The sequence below is a fragment of the Sceloporus undulatus genome, chromosome 8 (assembly GCF_019175285.1).
Source record: "Sceloporus undulatus isolate JIND9_A2432 ecotype Alabama chromosome 8, SceUnd_v1.1, whole genome shotgun sequence".
In the NCBI taxonomy this organism is placed as follows: Eukaryota; Metazoa; Chordata; class Lepidosauria; order Squamata; family Phrynosomatidae; genus Sceloporus; species Sceloporus undulatus.
The window spans coordinates 34,624,947-34,643,311 of NC_056529.1; the positions used below are offsets into that span (position 1 = coordinate 34,624,947).

General features: G+C 44.8%; 1 protein-coding gene across 1 annotated transcript; it reads left to right on the plus strand.

Annotated features, from left to right (window-relative positions):
• The first annotated feature begins 303 nt into the window (after positions 1–303).
• On the plus strand, positions 304–16,257 carry SPSB3 (splA/ryanodine receptor domain and SOCS box containing 3). Its single transcript, XM_042437811.1, is given in 8 exon segments — positions 304–436; positions 6,873–7,015; positions 8,394–8,571; positions 8,876–9,063; positions 10,919–11,021; positions 13,526–13,542; positions 13,544–13,652; positions 15,362–16,257. Coding segments are annotated over 7 exon segments (1,065 nt in total). The 5' UTR covers positions 304–436; positions 6,873–6,892; the 3' UTR covers positions 15,709–16,257.
• Positions 16,258–18,365: the final 2,108 nt, after the last annotated feature.

Consider the following 18,365-nt stretch of genomic DNA (forward strand, 5'->3'; position numbering starts at 1 on the left):
CATTTTAAGGAAGGGCCCCGCCTCCTTTGCTCCCTCCGTCCTATCAGAGAAGACGAGGGAGGACGCGAGGCTGAGCCTGGGCTGACCAATGAGGCGTCGTGTTGTCAGCCGAGGCAGCGACCGCGGCTGGCGACCGCGGCGTCCAATCAGGAACCGAGATGGCCCTTGTGGGCGGAGCGAGGAGTAGGAGTGAGGCTAGTAGGAGGCGGGGCATGGAGAGGAGCGGCCAATGGGCGCGGGGGGCGGGGCTTGCGGGTCTGCTCCTGAGGAAGAGGCGGAAAAGGCGTCGGAGGCGGAAGGAGGGTCGGCTCTCGGCCGCTTCCTGAGGGAAAGGCAGAAGGAGACAGGCCCCACTTCCATGTCTCTGCGGACCCTTGGCCTCGCTTCCCGTTTCCCCGCCGCGGTGCCTGCTGGGAGCTCCCGCGAAGGAGGCTGGGTAAATATGGAGGGCCTGGGTCTTCTTCGCCTGAGCGATTTGGGGGCAAAGGATCATAGAGTTGGAAGGAGCCCCAGAAGGGCCCTGGCCCCGCCATGCAGGGACTCCCAGTCAGTCGGTCGAAGCGCCCCAGCCTCTGCTTCAAGGCCTCCAGCGAAGGAGACTCCTTTGGAGGCATCATGGCTCCAGTTTCCCCGCATCCTTTTGAACTCTGTGCCAGGGCGCTATTCCTCCCCTTCATCTAGACACTACACTCCGATTGATGCAGCCTAGCATCGCATTGGCCTTGTTCGCTGCTGCACTGCACTGTTGGCTCGTCCCAGCATCCCCCGCCTGAAAGCAAGGCCCATCCTCCTCTCTGGGGGATGCCGGGAGCCCAAACCGCCGCCGCCTCCCAGACCTTTGCCTCCTGTGGCCCTTTTCCTTCTTGCCAGACAGACGCAGGAAACCTTCGGCCCCTCTCCCCTCCTCTAACGCCAAAGGAAGGGAGAGAGAGCCTCTAAAGCCAGAGCCAGTGGGGCCTCACCTCAGTCCAAGTGGCTCCCATGAAGGGAGGGCCCTTTGCGTCCCTCACACACCGACCTCTAGGAAGGCCCTTCCCTGGACTTTGCACTCAGCCCCAGGCATCTGAGGAAGTGGGCTCAGGTCCAGGAAGCATAGAAGCATCCCTTTCAGATGGTCTCAGAGCTGCTGCCAGAGCCCTTTCCGTCCTCCTTTTGAGCTGGAGTCTGTTTTTAAACACATGGCCTGTTTGAGTCTTGCAGTGGCTCCATCCCTTTTGAACTGGCATTTTCTTAAGTCTTTAGACTCTGAGTGGTTTGGTGAAAAAGCAGGTTGCAAATGATGATGATGATGATGATGATACTGATTTATCCTGACCAATCTGGCTGTTAAAGATTAAGAAACTGGGATGGTGGTTGTTGTGTGGCTTCGTGACTTATTTGTTTGAGGGCTTGGATCTCAAGGCCCTTGAAGTCTCTCCCAACTCTCTCTTATTCTGCGCATTTTAGAGGGCTGGTTTTTATAGTCGTTTCTATTTTGCTGCTTTGTAGTTTATAGTTCGGTCAAAACTTCCAGAAGAATGGATAGTGAAGACCAGGGGCTCCCAGCCTTTGCCCTGAGGGGCCCTTGGGGCTCTGCCTGCCCTTCCCAAGGGCTCCACGGCCGCTCAAGGGCAGGGGGAGGCAACCCTTTTGAGCCGGGGGCCGGGCTGCTGTCCCTCAGACAACTGGGGGCCAAAGCCAAAAAGTAAATAATTAAACAATTTTAAAAATTATATATATAAATAAACCGGGAAAAATGTTGGACAAAATTTTCAAATGGAGCACACTTTTTATTTAAAAAATGGAGGACATGCGAAAAAATTTGCTGATTTTTAATTTTTTTTAATATAAATGCATGTTTCTGAGGTTTCTATAGACAATTGCCCCCCTTGACCACCACCTCCTGATAGGCCAAAGGCCCCTCGCGCGAGAGGCCAAAGGCCCCGGCGGCAATCGGCGGCAGGACCGGGCTGGGGTCAGTCCCAAGGCCTCTCCAGGCCGGATCCAGCCCGCGGGTCATAGGTTGCCTACCCCTGCTCAAGGGAAACGGAAGAAATGGAAATGGGATTTCTTGATTGATTTGGTATAGAGATGATGATTAAGACCCCCCTCTCTAAGCATGATGGTACATGAATTGATGTTTGGAGATTTTAAGGAACTAATAGGGATGCATAATTCAGTATTAGTATTTTACTGACTGTTCAGTTGCGTTGTATTATTTTAATGATGTAATCCTGCTTCGATCCTTGGAAGAAGTAGGACATATTAATTATTATTATTATCATTAAAGGCTCTCAGGGCCTGCCCTCAGGCTTACAATCTAAAAAGACATGACGCAAAAGGAGAAGGGGATCGGGTCCAGCAATTCTTCTCTCCCTCTGAGGCCTGGACCAAGGCAGATGGACTGGAGGGAGGGCTGTCCTGATAGAGCTGTCTGGCCTTTCTCTCCCTCTCAGCTGGATGGTGGCAGAGAAGGAGGGATCATCTTCTTACTCTAGGCCAGGCCTACCTTCCCCCTCCCTCCCAGGCTGGATGATGACAAATGGCATGGAAGGAGGGCTCTTCTTCAGTCTAGGCTTGATGGAATTGGGCCTGCCTTTTCCCTCCCTTCAGGTGCATTGGAGGGAGAGCTCTTCTTCGTCAGGCTAGAATGAAATTAAAGATTAAGAAACAGTACTTAACACTATTCCTAAACACCATTAACCTGTAAGACATAGGGTAGGCCTCTTAGGGGCTCCGCCATAGAAGCTGATTCTAAAAAGAGCTCCGTGAGTCGGAAAGGTTGGGAACTTCTGGTGTGTAGACATTGAGAAGTATGTGTACCTTGTTTTGCATTTCCGTTTTTACTGGGCCAGTGTGGACCTGTTGTAAGAGAGGGAAGGCCTGTAGTTCTTCAGCCCTTTCAGTGAATCTGTAGGAAAGGGACAAGTGGCAGAACTTGAATTAGGTTATCAAAATTGTCTTTGTTAGCTGCCTTTGAGTCAGCCCAACTCATGGCGACCCTGTGGATGGGACATTGCCAAGACCCCCTGTCCTTCTAAGTCCTGCTCATGTCCTGCAGTCTGTCCACCTGGCTTTTGTTCTCCTTCTCACCACCACCACCACCACCACCACCACCATCATCTTATTATTATTATTATTATTATTATTATTATTATTATTAGGTTTGTTTATAAAGTGATGTAAGTTTACACAGCACTGTACATAGCAAATATCAACATAGAAACAAAAAAGCCTGCTTAGGGTGCACAGTCTAAGATCTTCTACCTTTGCTAGCATTAATGACTCTTCCAGTGAATCGTGCCTTCTCATGATGTTGCCAAAATATGACAGCCTCAGTTTGGTCATCTTGGCTTCCCAGGAGAGTTCATGCTTCATCTGTTTAAGGACACATTTGTTTGTCTGAAGTGAAAAGCAAACCTTATTTTTTGCACAAGGAAAAGTATTGTGTCTACCATATAGCAGTGGCGACTAATCTCCTACCTCCCAGATGGTTTGAATGGTAACTCCCATAAGTCACTACCACTGGTTATACTGGTGGAGGCTGAAGTTCAAAACAACTGGAGGGCCAAAGGTCCTGCACTTGTGGCACAGGGTCTTTATTGTGGCAGTTCTTGTGTTCCGCCCGCTTTCCATTCATGCTTAGCCAAAATTGGCTTTAGTTATTGGCTCTTCTAAAATGACAAAGTTTGTTTCTAGCCATCTCATTCTTCATAGGGCAACTCATTTGCCAGCCAGCTGAGTTGCCAGGAGTGGTTATGTGATCGTTGAGCTGAGTAGCCTTAATCACATTATGTTAATCCTAGTGTTTCTTACGTAATGCCAGCGATGAGCAGGATTGAAATGGGATATCAAATGCCTATTAGCTTGGACAGCATTTGTGGTCTCGTCCTTCTAGGTCTCTGGAAATCTGTCTGGGTAGGAAGAGGCCAACTGAATACATCAAAATATGTTAAAATGGTTACTTGATGGAGCAAGAGCTTTGCCTCCCTATGGCTGCTCCACTCTGGGGACGGGTCGACTGAGCAGCTGAGCGAGTTGACAACCAGCCTTTGCCCTTTTCTGTTTCTTTCTTCCCTCCTTTCCAGTTCAAAGACGGGACACCTAAGATCTGAGGTGATATAATGGGGGCAGATATACAGGAATCCTTCTTCGAATCATAGAGCTGGAAGAGACCACAAGGGCCATCCATTCCAGCCCTTGCCATGCAGAAACTCACAATCAAAGCTTCCCCAACAGATGGCCATCCAGCCTCTGTTTAAAACCCCAAAACTTCACCACACTTTGAGTATGTTCCACTGTCAAACAGCTCTCACTGTCAGGAAGTTCCTCCTAATATTGAGGGGAAATCTTTTTTCCTGGAGCTTGCATCCATTGTTCCAGGTCCTATTCTCTGGAGCAGCAGAAAACAAGCTTGCTCCATCCTCAATATGACATCCCTTCAAATATTTAAACAGGGCTATCATATCACCTTGTAGTTGTCACTTCTCCAGGTTAAACATGTCCAGCTCCCTAAGTTGCTCCTCATAGGACATGATTTCCAGACTCTTCACCATTTTGTTCACCGTCCTCTGAACACAATTCCAGCTTCCTTCAGCACCTTTGAGACTGAGAAAAGACATTTCTAGCATAAGCTTTTTTGGACTTTGATCCACTTTGTCAGATGCACCATATCTGATGAAGTAAGTCTCAAAGGTGATGCAAGATTTGCTTATCTCTTTTTATGTTGAGCTGGACTAAAATGGCTTTGTCTTTAAATTTCTACTATGACTGGCTGCATATTTTATTTCAGTGAGAGATGTATGTATGTCTGTGGACAGAGGCAACTCACCACATTTTGTCTTGGCTACTTGTATTTGTGACTGATGGAGAGTCAAGATATTTGGTGAAACAAACAAGCTGAGCAATGCATTCATTTGTTCGTCTCTTCCTCTGAGCACTACTGTTTGTCAAAACATGATTCCTTAAGAATGACTACAGCATCATATCCTGTGTTTGACCAATCTAACATGATTGATGTAAACAACTAGCTGAGACAATTATGGATAAACACACACAGGTGTATATATACAGGTATACCTCATTTAATAAAGTGGGTGTGTTCCTGGGCATGACTTCTTCAACACAAAAATTTGTACCAGAGGCAGAAATAACGTGGAAAGATAGGGATTGGTTCTTACACAACAAAAAAGCAGAGCTGTTCAACATGTTTCAGCCAACATTTTATTCAAAACTTCTTCCAGAATGTATCCAGGGATGAAATTATCTTTGACTAGCCTACAACTTTATTATGATTTTCATTTTAGTGATCAGTTTAAATAACTATGGGCTCGTAAAGACAGGCCAAAATAAAGCTGCTCCGGGTCTCTTTGGAGGTATGCTGTTTAAATGACACACACATCTTAAGAGGCCAGAAGCTGTGCCAAAGCTGCACTCCAGTCCTTAGGACAAGAGCATGGCTTTGGCGTGGCTTCTGGCCTTTTAGGATTCATGCATCATTTAAACAGCATACCTCCAAAGTGACTCAAAGTAGCTTTATTTTGGCCTGTCTGTTTGGACCCATAAGACATATACTGTATTATAAATTCCACATAACAATATACTTAAAACAAACAAGCATTACATCACAAGGAGGGAACCAAACTATAGTTACTTCTTAATTAATTCCTTGTCGATGACTCTCCCCCCTTTCAACATATCTTACATTTTATGACTGTTATATGTTGGTTATATCAACTTCCATCCAGTCTTGTCAGTATTTCTTTGAATCTTTGTTCTTCCAAATATTTCCCCCTATTCCCTTGTTCTTTCTGTGTAAATGACTTTCTTCTTTGTTCTGACCTCGCTTCTTTTTAATTGTCAGTTTCTCCCTCAAATTCTCTCTCTCGCTTCTCTCTCATTTTCATCAATCTGTATACAGTGGGCCCTTTGTATCTGCTGGAGTTTGTTTCCAGGACCCTTGTGGATACCAAAATAGGTGGATGATCAAGTTTCATTATATACAATGATACAGTGAAACAGTGTTCTTTATATATGATGGCAAAATCAAGGTTTGCTTATTGGAATGTATATATTTCTGAATATTTTCAAGTTGGGGATGGTTGAATAAAAAAATCTATGGATAAGGAGGGCCAACTGTACTGATCTTTCCTCAAATGTTATTCCTTATGCGTGTCCATTTTTTTCTTACATAGTAAAACTGTCTTCCAATTTTCTTCCCAAGAGTTCAAGGTGGCACTTATAATAGTACTGTAAAATAGGTTAGTCTGCAAGATAGTGGCTGGCTCATGTTTACAAAGTAACTTTCATAAAGGACCTTACCTTGCATATGTTTTTGCGTGAGTTCAAGTTGTTTGCAACTTATGGTGACCCTTTGTTGTGTGTCTTCAAGTTGTTTCTGACTTATAGCAACCCTAAGGTGAATCTGTCATGGGTTTTCTTGGCAAGATTTGTTCAGAGGAGGTTTGCCATTGACCTCCCATGAGGCTGAGAGAGCATGACTTGCCCTGGTCCACTCTGTGGGTTTCCCTGGCCAAGCAGGGAATCAAACACTCAATGCACTACAGCATGCTGAGTCTCATGGTGACCCTAAGGCAAACTTATTATGGGATTTTCTTGGCAAGATTTGTTCAGAAGGAATTTCCGTCTGAGGCTAAAAAAATATGACTTGGCTCAGGTCACCCTGTGGATTTCCATCTTATTACCTCTTCCAGTATTACTTTTATCTCCTTATTTAGGCGGCGGTGTGGAATCCTTAGTACTCATTAGGTGTTCTAAATAATAAAGGGCTCTCTGAAGAAAGGATCCTTGTTCCTGTTGTGCAGTTAATAGGATAGGCAAGGAAAGGTTGGCTGATAATCTTTTAAGATGACACATCTTGGTTTGTCTTCCAGATTACCTCTTCAAAGGCACTATGGCTCGACGTGTGCGCAGCAACAGAGCTTGGCACTATGTCCTAAGTGGGGTATGCCGTGACGGAGATTCGCGGGCATTGCCTTCTGGGCCCCATGGTTGGTCTTACGATTCTGATGGACAGGTAGGATAGATGGCTGTTTCATCTACAAGACTGCTGTCTGAAGACCCATTGTTTTTGGATACTTGAGACTGCTAGTCTTGTTAGGTAAACTGTTAGCATGTGATCACTTCAGATTTTTGCCTAGTCTTACTTCTGGCCAAAACTCTTAGCAGTGATGTGCAAATTGATCCAGCAGTTAGCGACATTTATTTAACCAAGATAAATTAAACTAGAATCTGTGGTAAATTTAATGAGTACAATTGGCCCATCCCATCCGCAGGCTTGAGCTCACATGGAAGGCAAGCCCCAATAGGAACAATGGGGCACGCCCCCATGGCATGTACAGCATACTGCGGTGCGGAAGTGCGCCCAATTATCCTTAATGGGATTTGAGCATACGCTCAGTTTCCCTTACATGGGGGGGTGGGGAGGATCTGGAACGGATCCCCGCATAAGGGGCAAGCTGACTGTATATGTTTCTATACTAGATCACAGGTGGATAATACATGGCTTGTAGGCAACATGTGCTCCTATACTTTTGTTTTGTAGTCCCATCCTCCCTCAGCCATTGCCACTATTCACATTGCTAAAATTGGGGTGGTTCGCTACCTTATTTTCCACTTAAGTAAAAGAAATAGATGCTGTACCTTATAGTCTTGTAGGGCTCCTGCAGAAGGAACCACCACTGTTGTTTTCAAATGTTTAGTGAGTGGGAGCACTGGATAGTCTTCTAGCTTGGTGTTAAAGCATATGTTTTTTGTGCATAAGGTTGTTGGTTCACTCCAAGATAGCTCCAGTTGAAAGGTTTTTGGTCAGTAAAACAAGGAAAGGTCTATGCCCAAGAACCAGGGGAGCAGTTGCTAAACCCAAATTTAAAATTTAGATTTTATACCCAAGTGCATAGGAGGGAACCACTGAAATCATCTTGTAAATGAAATAAATTAAGCAGTGTATTAATGCAAAGGTCTGTAAGGAAAAATAACAGTACTAAGGTATCAGAATAGATAAAGACCAGTCCTACTTACTATGTTAAGTGTCTTGTCTTCTCTTCTTACCATTAAGAACTAAATAGTCAAATCTGTGTTTTGCCATAGTTTGTAGCTACATGTGTAAGTCACTATTACTTGGTTCTTTCCTTCATCACTTCCTGAGAAATGAAATGTGAGAACAAGCAGATGGGGTGGAGGCAAAGGCTTTTCCCCCCGGAGCCATTCTTCATGGGTAATCTTGGGGACCACTGAACCACAAGTCTCAAATAGGGCATGATTGACACTAGTCACAGTGAACAATACCAGCTGATGTCTTAAAGTAAAAAGCATGTTTCAAAATACTTACTTTGAGGATCCTTGGGAACCTTCCTGAAGGGAGGGATTGACTATCTTTTTCTTTCCTTCTGCAGCATAGTGATTCTGATTCAGAGCCAGAATTTCCCTCTCTGTTGCCTTCCATACCCACAGCAATCCCTGTGACTGGAGAGTCATACTGTAACTGTGAGAGCCAAAATGGATCTCCATTCTGCTCTAACCCTCATGCCATCCACCGGATCATAGATTGTCAGTGTGGAGAAGAAGATGAATGTAAGGAAATTCTGCAGTTTCTTCTTTTATTGTTGAATTGAAGCAACATGGCAGCACAAAACAGTCATGTGGGATATGTGAAAACTGAAGCTCTGAAGCAGAGAAATAAAATGTAGAGATTGATTAAGGCCCTAGAAGTTAAGAGTTCAAACCCTGAATATTCAGTCCATTTCTCTTCTCAAAGGAGTCTTGTCATTCTGGTAAAATGTCTGTCCCTACATCCAGAATGAAAAGAAAAAAATTACTAGTTGACATGCACATGATAGTAGACCCAGTACATTTATCTTCTACATCTTTTCCCCAGACTTTGATTGGGTATGGGATGATCTGAACAAATCAACTGCAACACTCTTGACCTGTGATAACCGCAAGGTGAATTTCCACATGGACTACAGCTGTGGCACTGCTGCCATCCGAGGGAACAAGGAACTTGCAGAGGGGCAGCACTTTTGGGAAATCAAGATGACTTCACCAGTCTACGGCACTGACATGGTATGTTAATTCAAAATGAATAGGTGTGTCGGGCAGTTTAACCAAACAATACTGTAGGTTTCATTCATAGATCTACAGTTTAATGGCTCTATACCAGAGGTGGGAATCCTGTGGTTCTCCAGATGTTTGATCATAGTAATATATATTCTTATATATGTTCTTAATATGGTTGTGTATTCTCAGCATTAAGAATATACCATTAAGAATAAGCCATGATCTGCATACGCACAGTAACCTCCACATTGTTATATGCATGTGAAGCTGTTTCATGTCCTCCCATAGTACGAGTGTTCCCCAATTTTTGCCTCTGTGTGAGTGCTGGATGGCTGAGACTGGTGTATCCAATGATGTTCATATACAGGTTGTTGCTGAGGCAGAATCATATCACAGTGACAGAGCACAAATTTGGAAGTCTAAGGTTCCATATTGGACATATGTGGCTGAACGGATCATGTGAATCAGTGATGAGAAATCCCTGTAGAGCCACTGTCAGACACAGTAGGCATGGGGATCATACAGCTTTCCTGATGTTAATGAACTGTAACTCTAAATCCCATCAGCCCTACCTAGCATGGTCAGTGGTGAAGGATGATGGGGCAGGGCAAAAATTAGAAATGCACCCCCTTCCTCACTGCCATCGCCATCATCCCAGGAGGGCTTAATTTTAAGAATAGCTGTTATGGCTCTTCTTCGGTGTTGGGGACTGCAAGTAGTTCGATACAGCACCTCAAAAGTGATATCCTGATGATATCAGTAAGCATGAATGTAGTATTCCCTGGCTCAAAACATGGAATAAAACCCATAAAGAATGCGGACAAGGGGGTATTTTCACAGTAACAAAAGTCATTATGTTGTATCAGACCTTCTTTCTCCTCACCTTCCCACGCGGGCCCTCCGTTCTGGTAGTCAAGGTCTACTGTCTCAGCCCAGGATTTCCTCTGCCCCATCCCGGATTTGCCCCTTTTCACTTGCTGCCCCTCGCTCCTGGAACCTTCTTCCTCCACAAGCAAGAGCCATCACTTCTTTAACCAGCTTCAAAACGGAGTTGAAAACCATCCTGTTCAGAGAAGCCTTCCCAGGCATTGCACAATTGTCGCTTATTATTTGATGTTCTTTTGGTGCCTGTTTATCGAACCATTTCCTGTACTGCTATGTATTGTATATATATTATCCTACTTGAGAGTATGTATTTTCCCTGGAAGAAGATTAACCATCCATTATGAAGCCAAGCCCTTCCTCCAGTCCATCTGCCTTGGTCCAGGCCTCGGAGGTAGAGAGGAATTGCTGGACCTCATCCCCTTTCCCTCCACCACTCCCTTCTCCTTTTGTGTCATGTCTTTTTAGATTGTATGCCCGAGGGCAGGGAACCGTCTAATTAAAAAGATTGTATGTATAGCGCTGTGTAAATTGACAGCGTTTCCTAAATAAAGGTTAATAATAATAAGTATGAGCTTTCTGGATAGATTAACTAGCCTGAAATTAAGCTATCAGACTTTATTGAGCTTTATGTGCTCTTCTAGGAAAAAGAAATGTTAGCTATTTTAACTGTATGTCAGCATTTTAATTTCCTGAGCAACGGAAATGCAACTTACTTTAGAAAGCAGTGAAAACCAGGAATGAAAATGTGTACAAGTTTGTTGGGTAACATGTGACTTTCCCCAGAGTATGGATTGTTAAGAAATGTGTTTTATGTCGCTAGAACAGAATCAAATGTCTTTTTCAAGTAAACAAAAGACTTACACTAGATACTGTTTAGGTAATATATAGCTTATTCCATGAGTTCATATAATCTCCTCCTTTTTTCCTTCCTTTCGGTCCACTCTCCTCCCCCACTTCCTACTGGTTATCTATCTAGATGGTGGGAATTGGGACATCAGATGTAAATTTGGACAAGTATCGGCACACATTTTGCAGCCTGCTGGGCAAAGATGAAGACAGTTGGGGTCTGTCTTATACAGGTAATGGCTGTAGAGAAATTGCTGGAGTAAATGTAAAAAAGGAAGGCTTGCTGATAATCAGAGATAATCATGTGTGAGTCTTCAAGAAGGTTCTTTCTCCAGTGGCCTACAGCTGAATGCGTGAGCCACTTGGCAAAATGCTATGAAATAACAGTTTGTGATGGTGTTTGAAATGTGATTCAGCTTTCACAGACATGACTTGATTTTGAATAGTGTGTGAAACTCTCTCACACAAAAAGTGCTTAACTAATGGTACTTAAGTACATTGTACCAGAAAGATGCAGTGGCTTAATGGTTAAGGTGCCAGTTTTGATGATCAGAAGGTTGGCAATTCAAGGCCCAAGTGCTGCATGATGGGGTGAACTCCTGACACTAGCTGCAGCTTCTGCCAGCCGAGCGGTTGAAAGCACCACCAGGCCTGCCTGGAAGAAGACAAGCCCTCCCTTCATCCTCCATCTTGAGGGAGAGAGAGGCAGGCTAGCTCCACCAGGCCTGCCTTGAAGAAGACAAGCCCTCCCTTCATCCTCCATCTTGAGGGAGAGAAAGGCAGGCTAGCTCCACCAGGCCTGCCTGGAAGAAGAAAAGACTTCCCTTCAGCCACCTTCTTGAGGGAGAGAGATTGTATTGTATTGCATTTTTGTTCTGTACACCGCTATGATCATTGCGGAATAGCGGTCTATAAATAAAATGTTTTATTATTATTATTATTATACAAATGCAGACAGATGAATAGGTACCACTTTGGTGGGAAGGTAACAGTGTTCTGTGCAGTCATGCTGGCCACATGATCATGGAGTTGCCTTTGAACAACGCTGGCTCTTCGGGGATGAGCACCACCCCCTACAGTCGGTGTAATGGGATGCTGCCTGCACAGAATTACTAGCCATTAAAAAAGAAATATTTGGCAAAAAATGAGGAAATTGAAGTTTTGCCAAGTTTCAAGTATATGAGAGCCATGTTTCCTCCATCCTTCTGCCAGTACATTTCAGAGATAGAAAGTCTGCATGATTGTCTTCAAAAAGGACATTGAGAAACTGGAGTGTGTCCAAAGGAGGGCGACTAAAATGGTGAAGGGTCTGGAAACCTTGCCCTATGAGGAACGACTCAGGGAGCTGGGGGTGTTTAGCCTGGAGAAGAGAAGGTTAAGAGGTGATATGATAGCCCTATTTAAATACTTGAAGGGATGTCATGTTGAGGAGGGAGCAAGCTTGTTTTCTGCTGCTCCAGAGACTAGGACCCAGAGCAATGGATGCAAGCTGCAGGAAAAGAGATTCCACCTCAACATTAGGAGGAATTTCCTGACAGTAAGGGCTGTTCGACAGTGGAACACACTTCTTAGGAGTGTAGTGGAGTCTCCCTCCTTGGAGGTCTTCAAACGGAGGCTGGATGGCCATCTTTCGGGGATGCTTTGATCTGGATTTCCTGCATGGTAGGGGGTTGGACTGGATGGCCCTTGCGGTCTCTTCCAACTCTATGATTCATATATTTGCTGTTAATCAGCATTTATAAAGTACACAATGACACATCTCTGCTCTGAGGAAAGTGCAAGGAAGAATTTGATTCAGTTATCAAAAGAGGGGAGATGCAGCTAAGGCTGAACTGAGAAGTATTTATAGTTAACTATTGATTGTAGTACGGGATGGGTTTAAGCAGTGAAACCAAAAACTTCATTGAAAACTGGGTTTTGAGGTGAGATTAAAGGAATTAAATTACATGACATAGGCCCGTTACAAACGGGCTTAAAGTACGGACGCCCCTAACCCTAGTATGCGCGGAGCACGTACAAAATGGTGGCGCCCTATACAGATGGGCACTGCCATTTTGACGTCGCGGACACTTAACGTCCGCATGTTGCGTGGCGCTAATAATGTTGCAAGTGCACATTTTGGTGCTTCTTTTTTGCGGTGCCAGGGAGCGTCACGGTTTGGCCACGGGCTCCTCGGCGGTGCTAATGACAGCGCCGGCAGACTGCTGCTTTCAGGCGGTCTGTAACACGCCATAGTAATTTGGGGGAAAGAGTCTTCAATAAGGGGGCAGCAAGGGACTACGGGTAGAATTGTTTGGAGAGAGTCAGGGCATTTTTGTTCTTCTTTTGCAGCAGGAGATTTTTCTTTCCCGAGGTGTGAAAATATGGGTACCTTTGGTCTGCAAAAGAGAAAATAACAGCCAGAAATCATTTTTAAAAATTGAAAAGCTATGGGATTGTTCATGGAAGCAGATTTTGACTAAACATTATTAAGAAATTAGGAGGTTTTGGAAATGGAGTAGACTGCACTGGGACGGGGTGGGTTGTCTTTTACCAGAGGTACTTGAGCAGGGACTGGACTACCCATACTGCTGTTACTATGTCATGCTTTATTGATCGTACACTTGGCGTGGAGTTTGATTAAATGACCTCTGAGGTGTCCCTTCCACTCTTATTAATTTAAATAAGAGTAGGAATACATAGAAGAGTGAAATGAATCTATTGCATGTGTTGTAACTGTCTGCCTTTTGTGTTTTAGGGCTCCTCCATCACAAGGGGGGACAGAATCAATTTCTCAACAAGGTTTGGCCAAGGCTCCATCATTGGAGTGCACCTGGACACATGGCATGGAACTTTGACCTTCTTTAAAAATAGAAAATGTATAGGTAAGATTAGAGTTTTCTTTAAATTTACTAAACATGATATAGCTGAAAATTCTAATCTCAAACTGTGGGGTGGGATCCCCATGGGGGGGGGATGAGAGTTGGAGGCTCTGATCCCCCTCCTCTGCTTTCTAAATGCCTATCCCAGGACAGGAAGGACAGGCAGCCTGCTCTCTCACTGCCGCCATCACCCTTGCAATGGTAGTAACCAGCTGGCCAGCAGTGTCTGCCTCAGCCATGCCCAGCTCTATAAAGGATGTACTCTATAGGAGCCATTATATGGCTGTAAAATGTATAAACTGTTTTGTAGGAAGGCCTTCAAGTGGAGCAAAAAGAAGGCCAGCTGGCCAGCTGTTTGATTACTGCACCCAAGGTGACCAATGGGAGCAATGACTAAATAGCTGGCTGAGCAGTGACCAAGAAGCCTCTCACTCATACTTGCCTTTACCGCAAGGACAGCATGGGTGAAAGGCTTTTCGGTTAATGCTCAGCCAGCTGTTCAGTTGCTGATCTCAAGGTGAAGCTTTGCCCCAGCAAGGAAGGACTCTTAATCTTTCTTCCCCAGGGTGGATCCAGCTTTACACATTTTCCTCCAGCAAGAAGGGACTCTATCCTTCTTTGCTGGGGCAGAGATGGGAGATTGGCATAGATGGGAAATCAGAGATTTTAACTACAGGACTGCTTTTGAAGTGAAGTACTCCTTCCAAGAATCAAACCAGGATACTCATCCTCACTCCTTTCCCAGAGAAATACCTTCCCCACACAGCTTCTAGTCATCCCCCACCACACACTAACATTGTTTCTTCTGCTACCTCTTTTCTTGGACTTTCCAAACCAAAGAAAGTGAGCAACAGTACAGCTCCAACCTGCCAGCCAAGTCCTAGCAAAGCTCATGAAGCTTAAGCAGGGTCCCAAATTTGAAAGCTCCTCTTTGCCACTGCTTTTCCTTGCCACCACATGCTGTACCTCCTTGCTCATTCAGTCTGTCCCAAAATGCCACTGCTCTGAGCCACAGATGCAATGCCCTGTGCCCAAGCCTCACAAGAGTTTCCCAACCACCTCTCAGGGACATAGCCAGGATTTTGGGTAGGGGGTGCACACGATGGGCGCACTTGCCATTCATTGTACTCCAGGAAGGAGGGTCCAGACTCCATGGAAACCCCCCCTCCCAGCTACATCCCTGCACCACTGTTGACAAAAGAGGAGTGAACTTGCACAGATAAGCAAAGAATGGGAGATACCACCATATGAAACAATCAGCAGGGCTGCTTGGTGTTTTTAAGGGACCCTTAAAAGAGAAGTTTCATGCAGTCCTCATCCCCACCATGGTCTTAAGAGCTGCTGCTTCCCCTTGCCTTCCTTGCATGACAGTACTTTGAGCGCAGCCTCCCCCTGCTGCTCTCTTTTTCCCCACCACCCCCTTGGAGCTTTCCACTGCCTCTGGGTGGGGGCAGTACCACCCGCTTTGAGAATCACTTGTCTAGAGTCTTGGGACACAACTAGGCCTCTGTGGAAGGCTGCATATGCCCAGTGGGCTGATATGGGAAGAGAAGGTATTTCATATATCGTGGCCTAAGCATGAACAATAGGACGCCACGAGTGTCAGGGCAGACGCTAGAAATATTGGTTAAATGTTTTGGTGTCTAATCTTTTTCCTTCTCTGTGAGCATGTGTTATTTAACCTTGGCCTCCTTCCTGATATCTCTACACAGGAGTGGCTGCCACACAACTACAAAACAAGAGATTCTACCCCATGGTGTGCTCAACAGCGGCCAAGAGCAGCATGAAGGTCATCCGCTCCTGTGCCACCCATACATCCCTGCAGTACCTCTGCTGTTACCGCCTCCGTCAACTACTTCCTGACTATGTTGACACATTAGAAGTTCTGCCTCTTCCTCCAGGACTCAAGCACATTCTACATAACAAACTAGGCTGGGTACTGAGCATGAACTATGGCTCGCTCCAGCCATCATTTTCTACCTCCTCAGGAAGTGATTCAGATAGTTCATTCAACTCAGAGACTGAGGCATGCCAACGGAAGAGATGCAGGAGGACATAATTTTTTTTACATTGATGGAGTTTCTTGAAAGATAGAGGTGGTTCAAGCTGGCCTCCATCTTAATGATGGCACACCTGAATGCAATATCCCCCCCCCCCACCCTTCATTGAAGTCTTCAAAACTTACAAGCCTTTTTCAGCTTTGTACAAGATTTACCTTCGGAAGGCAAGCCGTTCCCGTAGCTGGATTTATCTCTTTGCCTCTTGCTTGTCAACTGCATTTCACCAACTTTTCTGGAAGCTGCTGAACAGGACAGTGAACACATCCTACCCCAAAAAGATTTATGAAAGGAAAATTGAAAAGCCATCCCATATGTTCAGTTGCTTTGTCATTTGCAACTGTGATGCCGCTGATGATTTAGGGCATGAGGACAACAATAGTTAGACATAAGGGTTCTTATCTCTGTTTCTTTCCTGTGCTTTTGCACTCAAAGCTTAGACTTGTAACTGATCTTGTGTGAACCCTACAGTTTCCTTTGGTGCTTTGCATGTCTAACTTTTCCTATATTAAACTGTATAAAAGAGTAATTAAAGGACAAGCTTACATTGATTGTAATAAGGAAAGCCTTATTGTGACCCTTCTACAGTGGAAGTCTAGCTCTTCCTTTTCAACTTGAAGGCTCAGGTAGATCTTACCACTGTCTGGCATTAGGTGAAAGTCTCAGATATATACATTTCTTTCTCTCACTTGCCTTGACTCTTGAATATCCTATTTCACAATGAACTAACACATCTGAGCCAGGAAAGTCTTAGCTTGTATTTCTTTACTAATTGTAAGAATCCATATCCCATGCTTCACATACATTCAACCTCTTGATGAAAGAACCATTCAAATTAGAAGGCTTGGGCCAACAAAGAGTCTTTGCCTCATGTGGAGGGGGGTAGCTACACACAGCTCTGCAAATGTTATTGGATTGCAATTTCCATTAACCTTACCTTCAGCTATCCTGCTTAAGGATGATGGGAGCTGTGATTCAGCAACACTGCAAGAGCCCAGAGAGAGAGGCAGCTCATATATTTTACCTATATTCTGCCTTTTGACCAAGATGGAAGCCAAGGTGGCTTACAATAAGAATCCTGTAGCTTGCTGGGTATTTGCAGATGCTGGCTCCCTTCAGTTTCATACAGCATAATGAGGCTTGAGAGGAGGGAGTAGCAATAGCTGAGGGACCACAGGTTGTCCTTCCCTGTCATAAACAGCAAATTTGGAAAGTTTGTTTAATCACAGTGTAACACAACGGTTTGGAGGGAATGGGCACAAAGGAGTATGAAACTGGTTGTAGAGTTGGAAGTGTCACTATGGATCATCTAATACAACATCCTGTTAATGCATCAATAACTAAGCTCAGCTAGAGTGCTTTATGCATATATTTTTTCGAACATGTGTGTAATGAGAGACTTAGAAAGCTGGGTATGTTTAGCCTGGGGAAGACACCGTTAAGAGGTGATATGACAGCGCTATTTTTGAAGGGGTCCTGGGGTCTCACAGTCCTGGGAAAAGAGCGGCATATAAATAAATAACATAACATAAAATACATATTGACGCTTATGATCATGATGACGATTCTTCCCAGTCCTGGGGCGCCCTCTGGTGGCGGAAAAGGAGCGTTGCAGCCATTCTCAGGCTCCAAGGGGCTCCGGATTCCTGGCTCCTGGGTTTGGGAGACTCAGGGCTGCTGGCATCTTTGGGTCCATATTTAAAACAACAACCACAATAACACTACTGATGCAGGGGAGGCAAAGGCTTTGGTCCTGGGCATCCTGAAGGGCTCCCTGCTGCCCTGGATAACAGACTGGAAAACATGGCCCTTGGGGACTACAGCTCCCAAAAGAGCCTCAGGATGTGAGGCGGATTCCAGTCCTTGTGGCCCAAGCTCTGCTTTTGTTTCCATGAGGCCAAGTCACAGAGGGACCCCTGGATCCCCAAATCCATGGAGGCTATGGGATAGGATTTGTATTGGGATCAGGATTATTAGGGGCCATTGGTATCCACTGTAGGTTGGTTCCGGGACTTTCCGTGGATCTCTAAATCCATGGATGCTCAAGTCCCATGATATGCAATGGGATGTTATATTATTATGATTATTATTACAGTGGGTCTTTAGTATCCTCTGAAGCGTGGGCCCAGGATAGGATCCTGTCCTATCTTATCCTGCTCCAGTCCCTTTATATGCCATGGGGAAATCATCCTCATTCTCATCCTGGGCCCTTAATATCCACTGAGGGTTGGTTCCAGGGCTTTCTTTGGAGGCTCTTTTGACAGAGAGGCCAGATGGCCATCTGTTTTTGGGGTACTTTGACGGAGAGTTCCTGCATGGCAGAAAGGGGCTTGGACCGGATCCTTCATGGGCTCCCTTCCAGCTTCTATGGTTCTAAGAGGAAGGAATCCAAGGACTATTATTATTGTTGTTGTTAGAATAACATAGAGGGCCATGGCAACCCCGTATGTATACATATATATCTATATCTATATACTCTCAGAGGAGGGCCATGGCAACCCCATGTGTGTGTGTGTGTGTGTATAGAGAGAGAGAGACTCAGACAATATATATCCGGTATATAGATATAATATTATATATAAATAATATTAGATACACACACACACACACATATATATATATATATATATATATATATATATATATATATATATATATA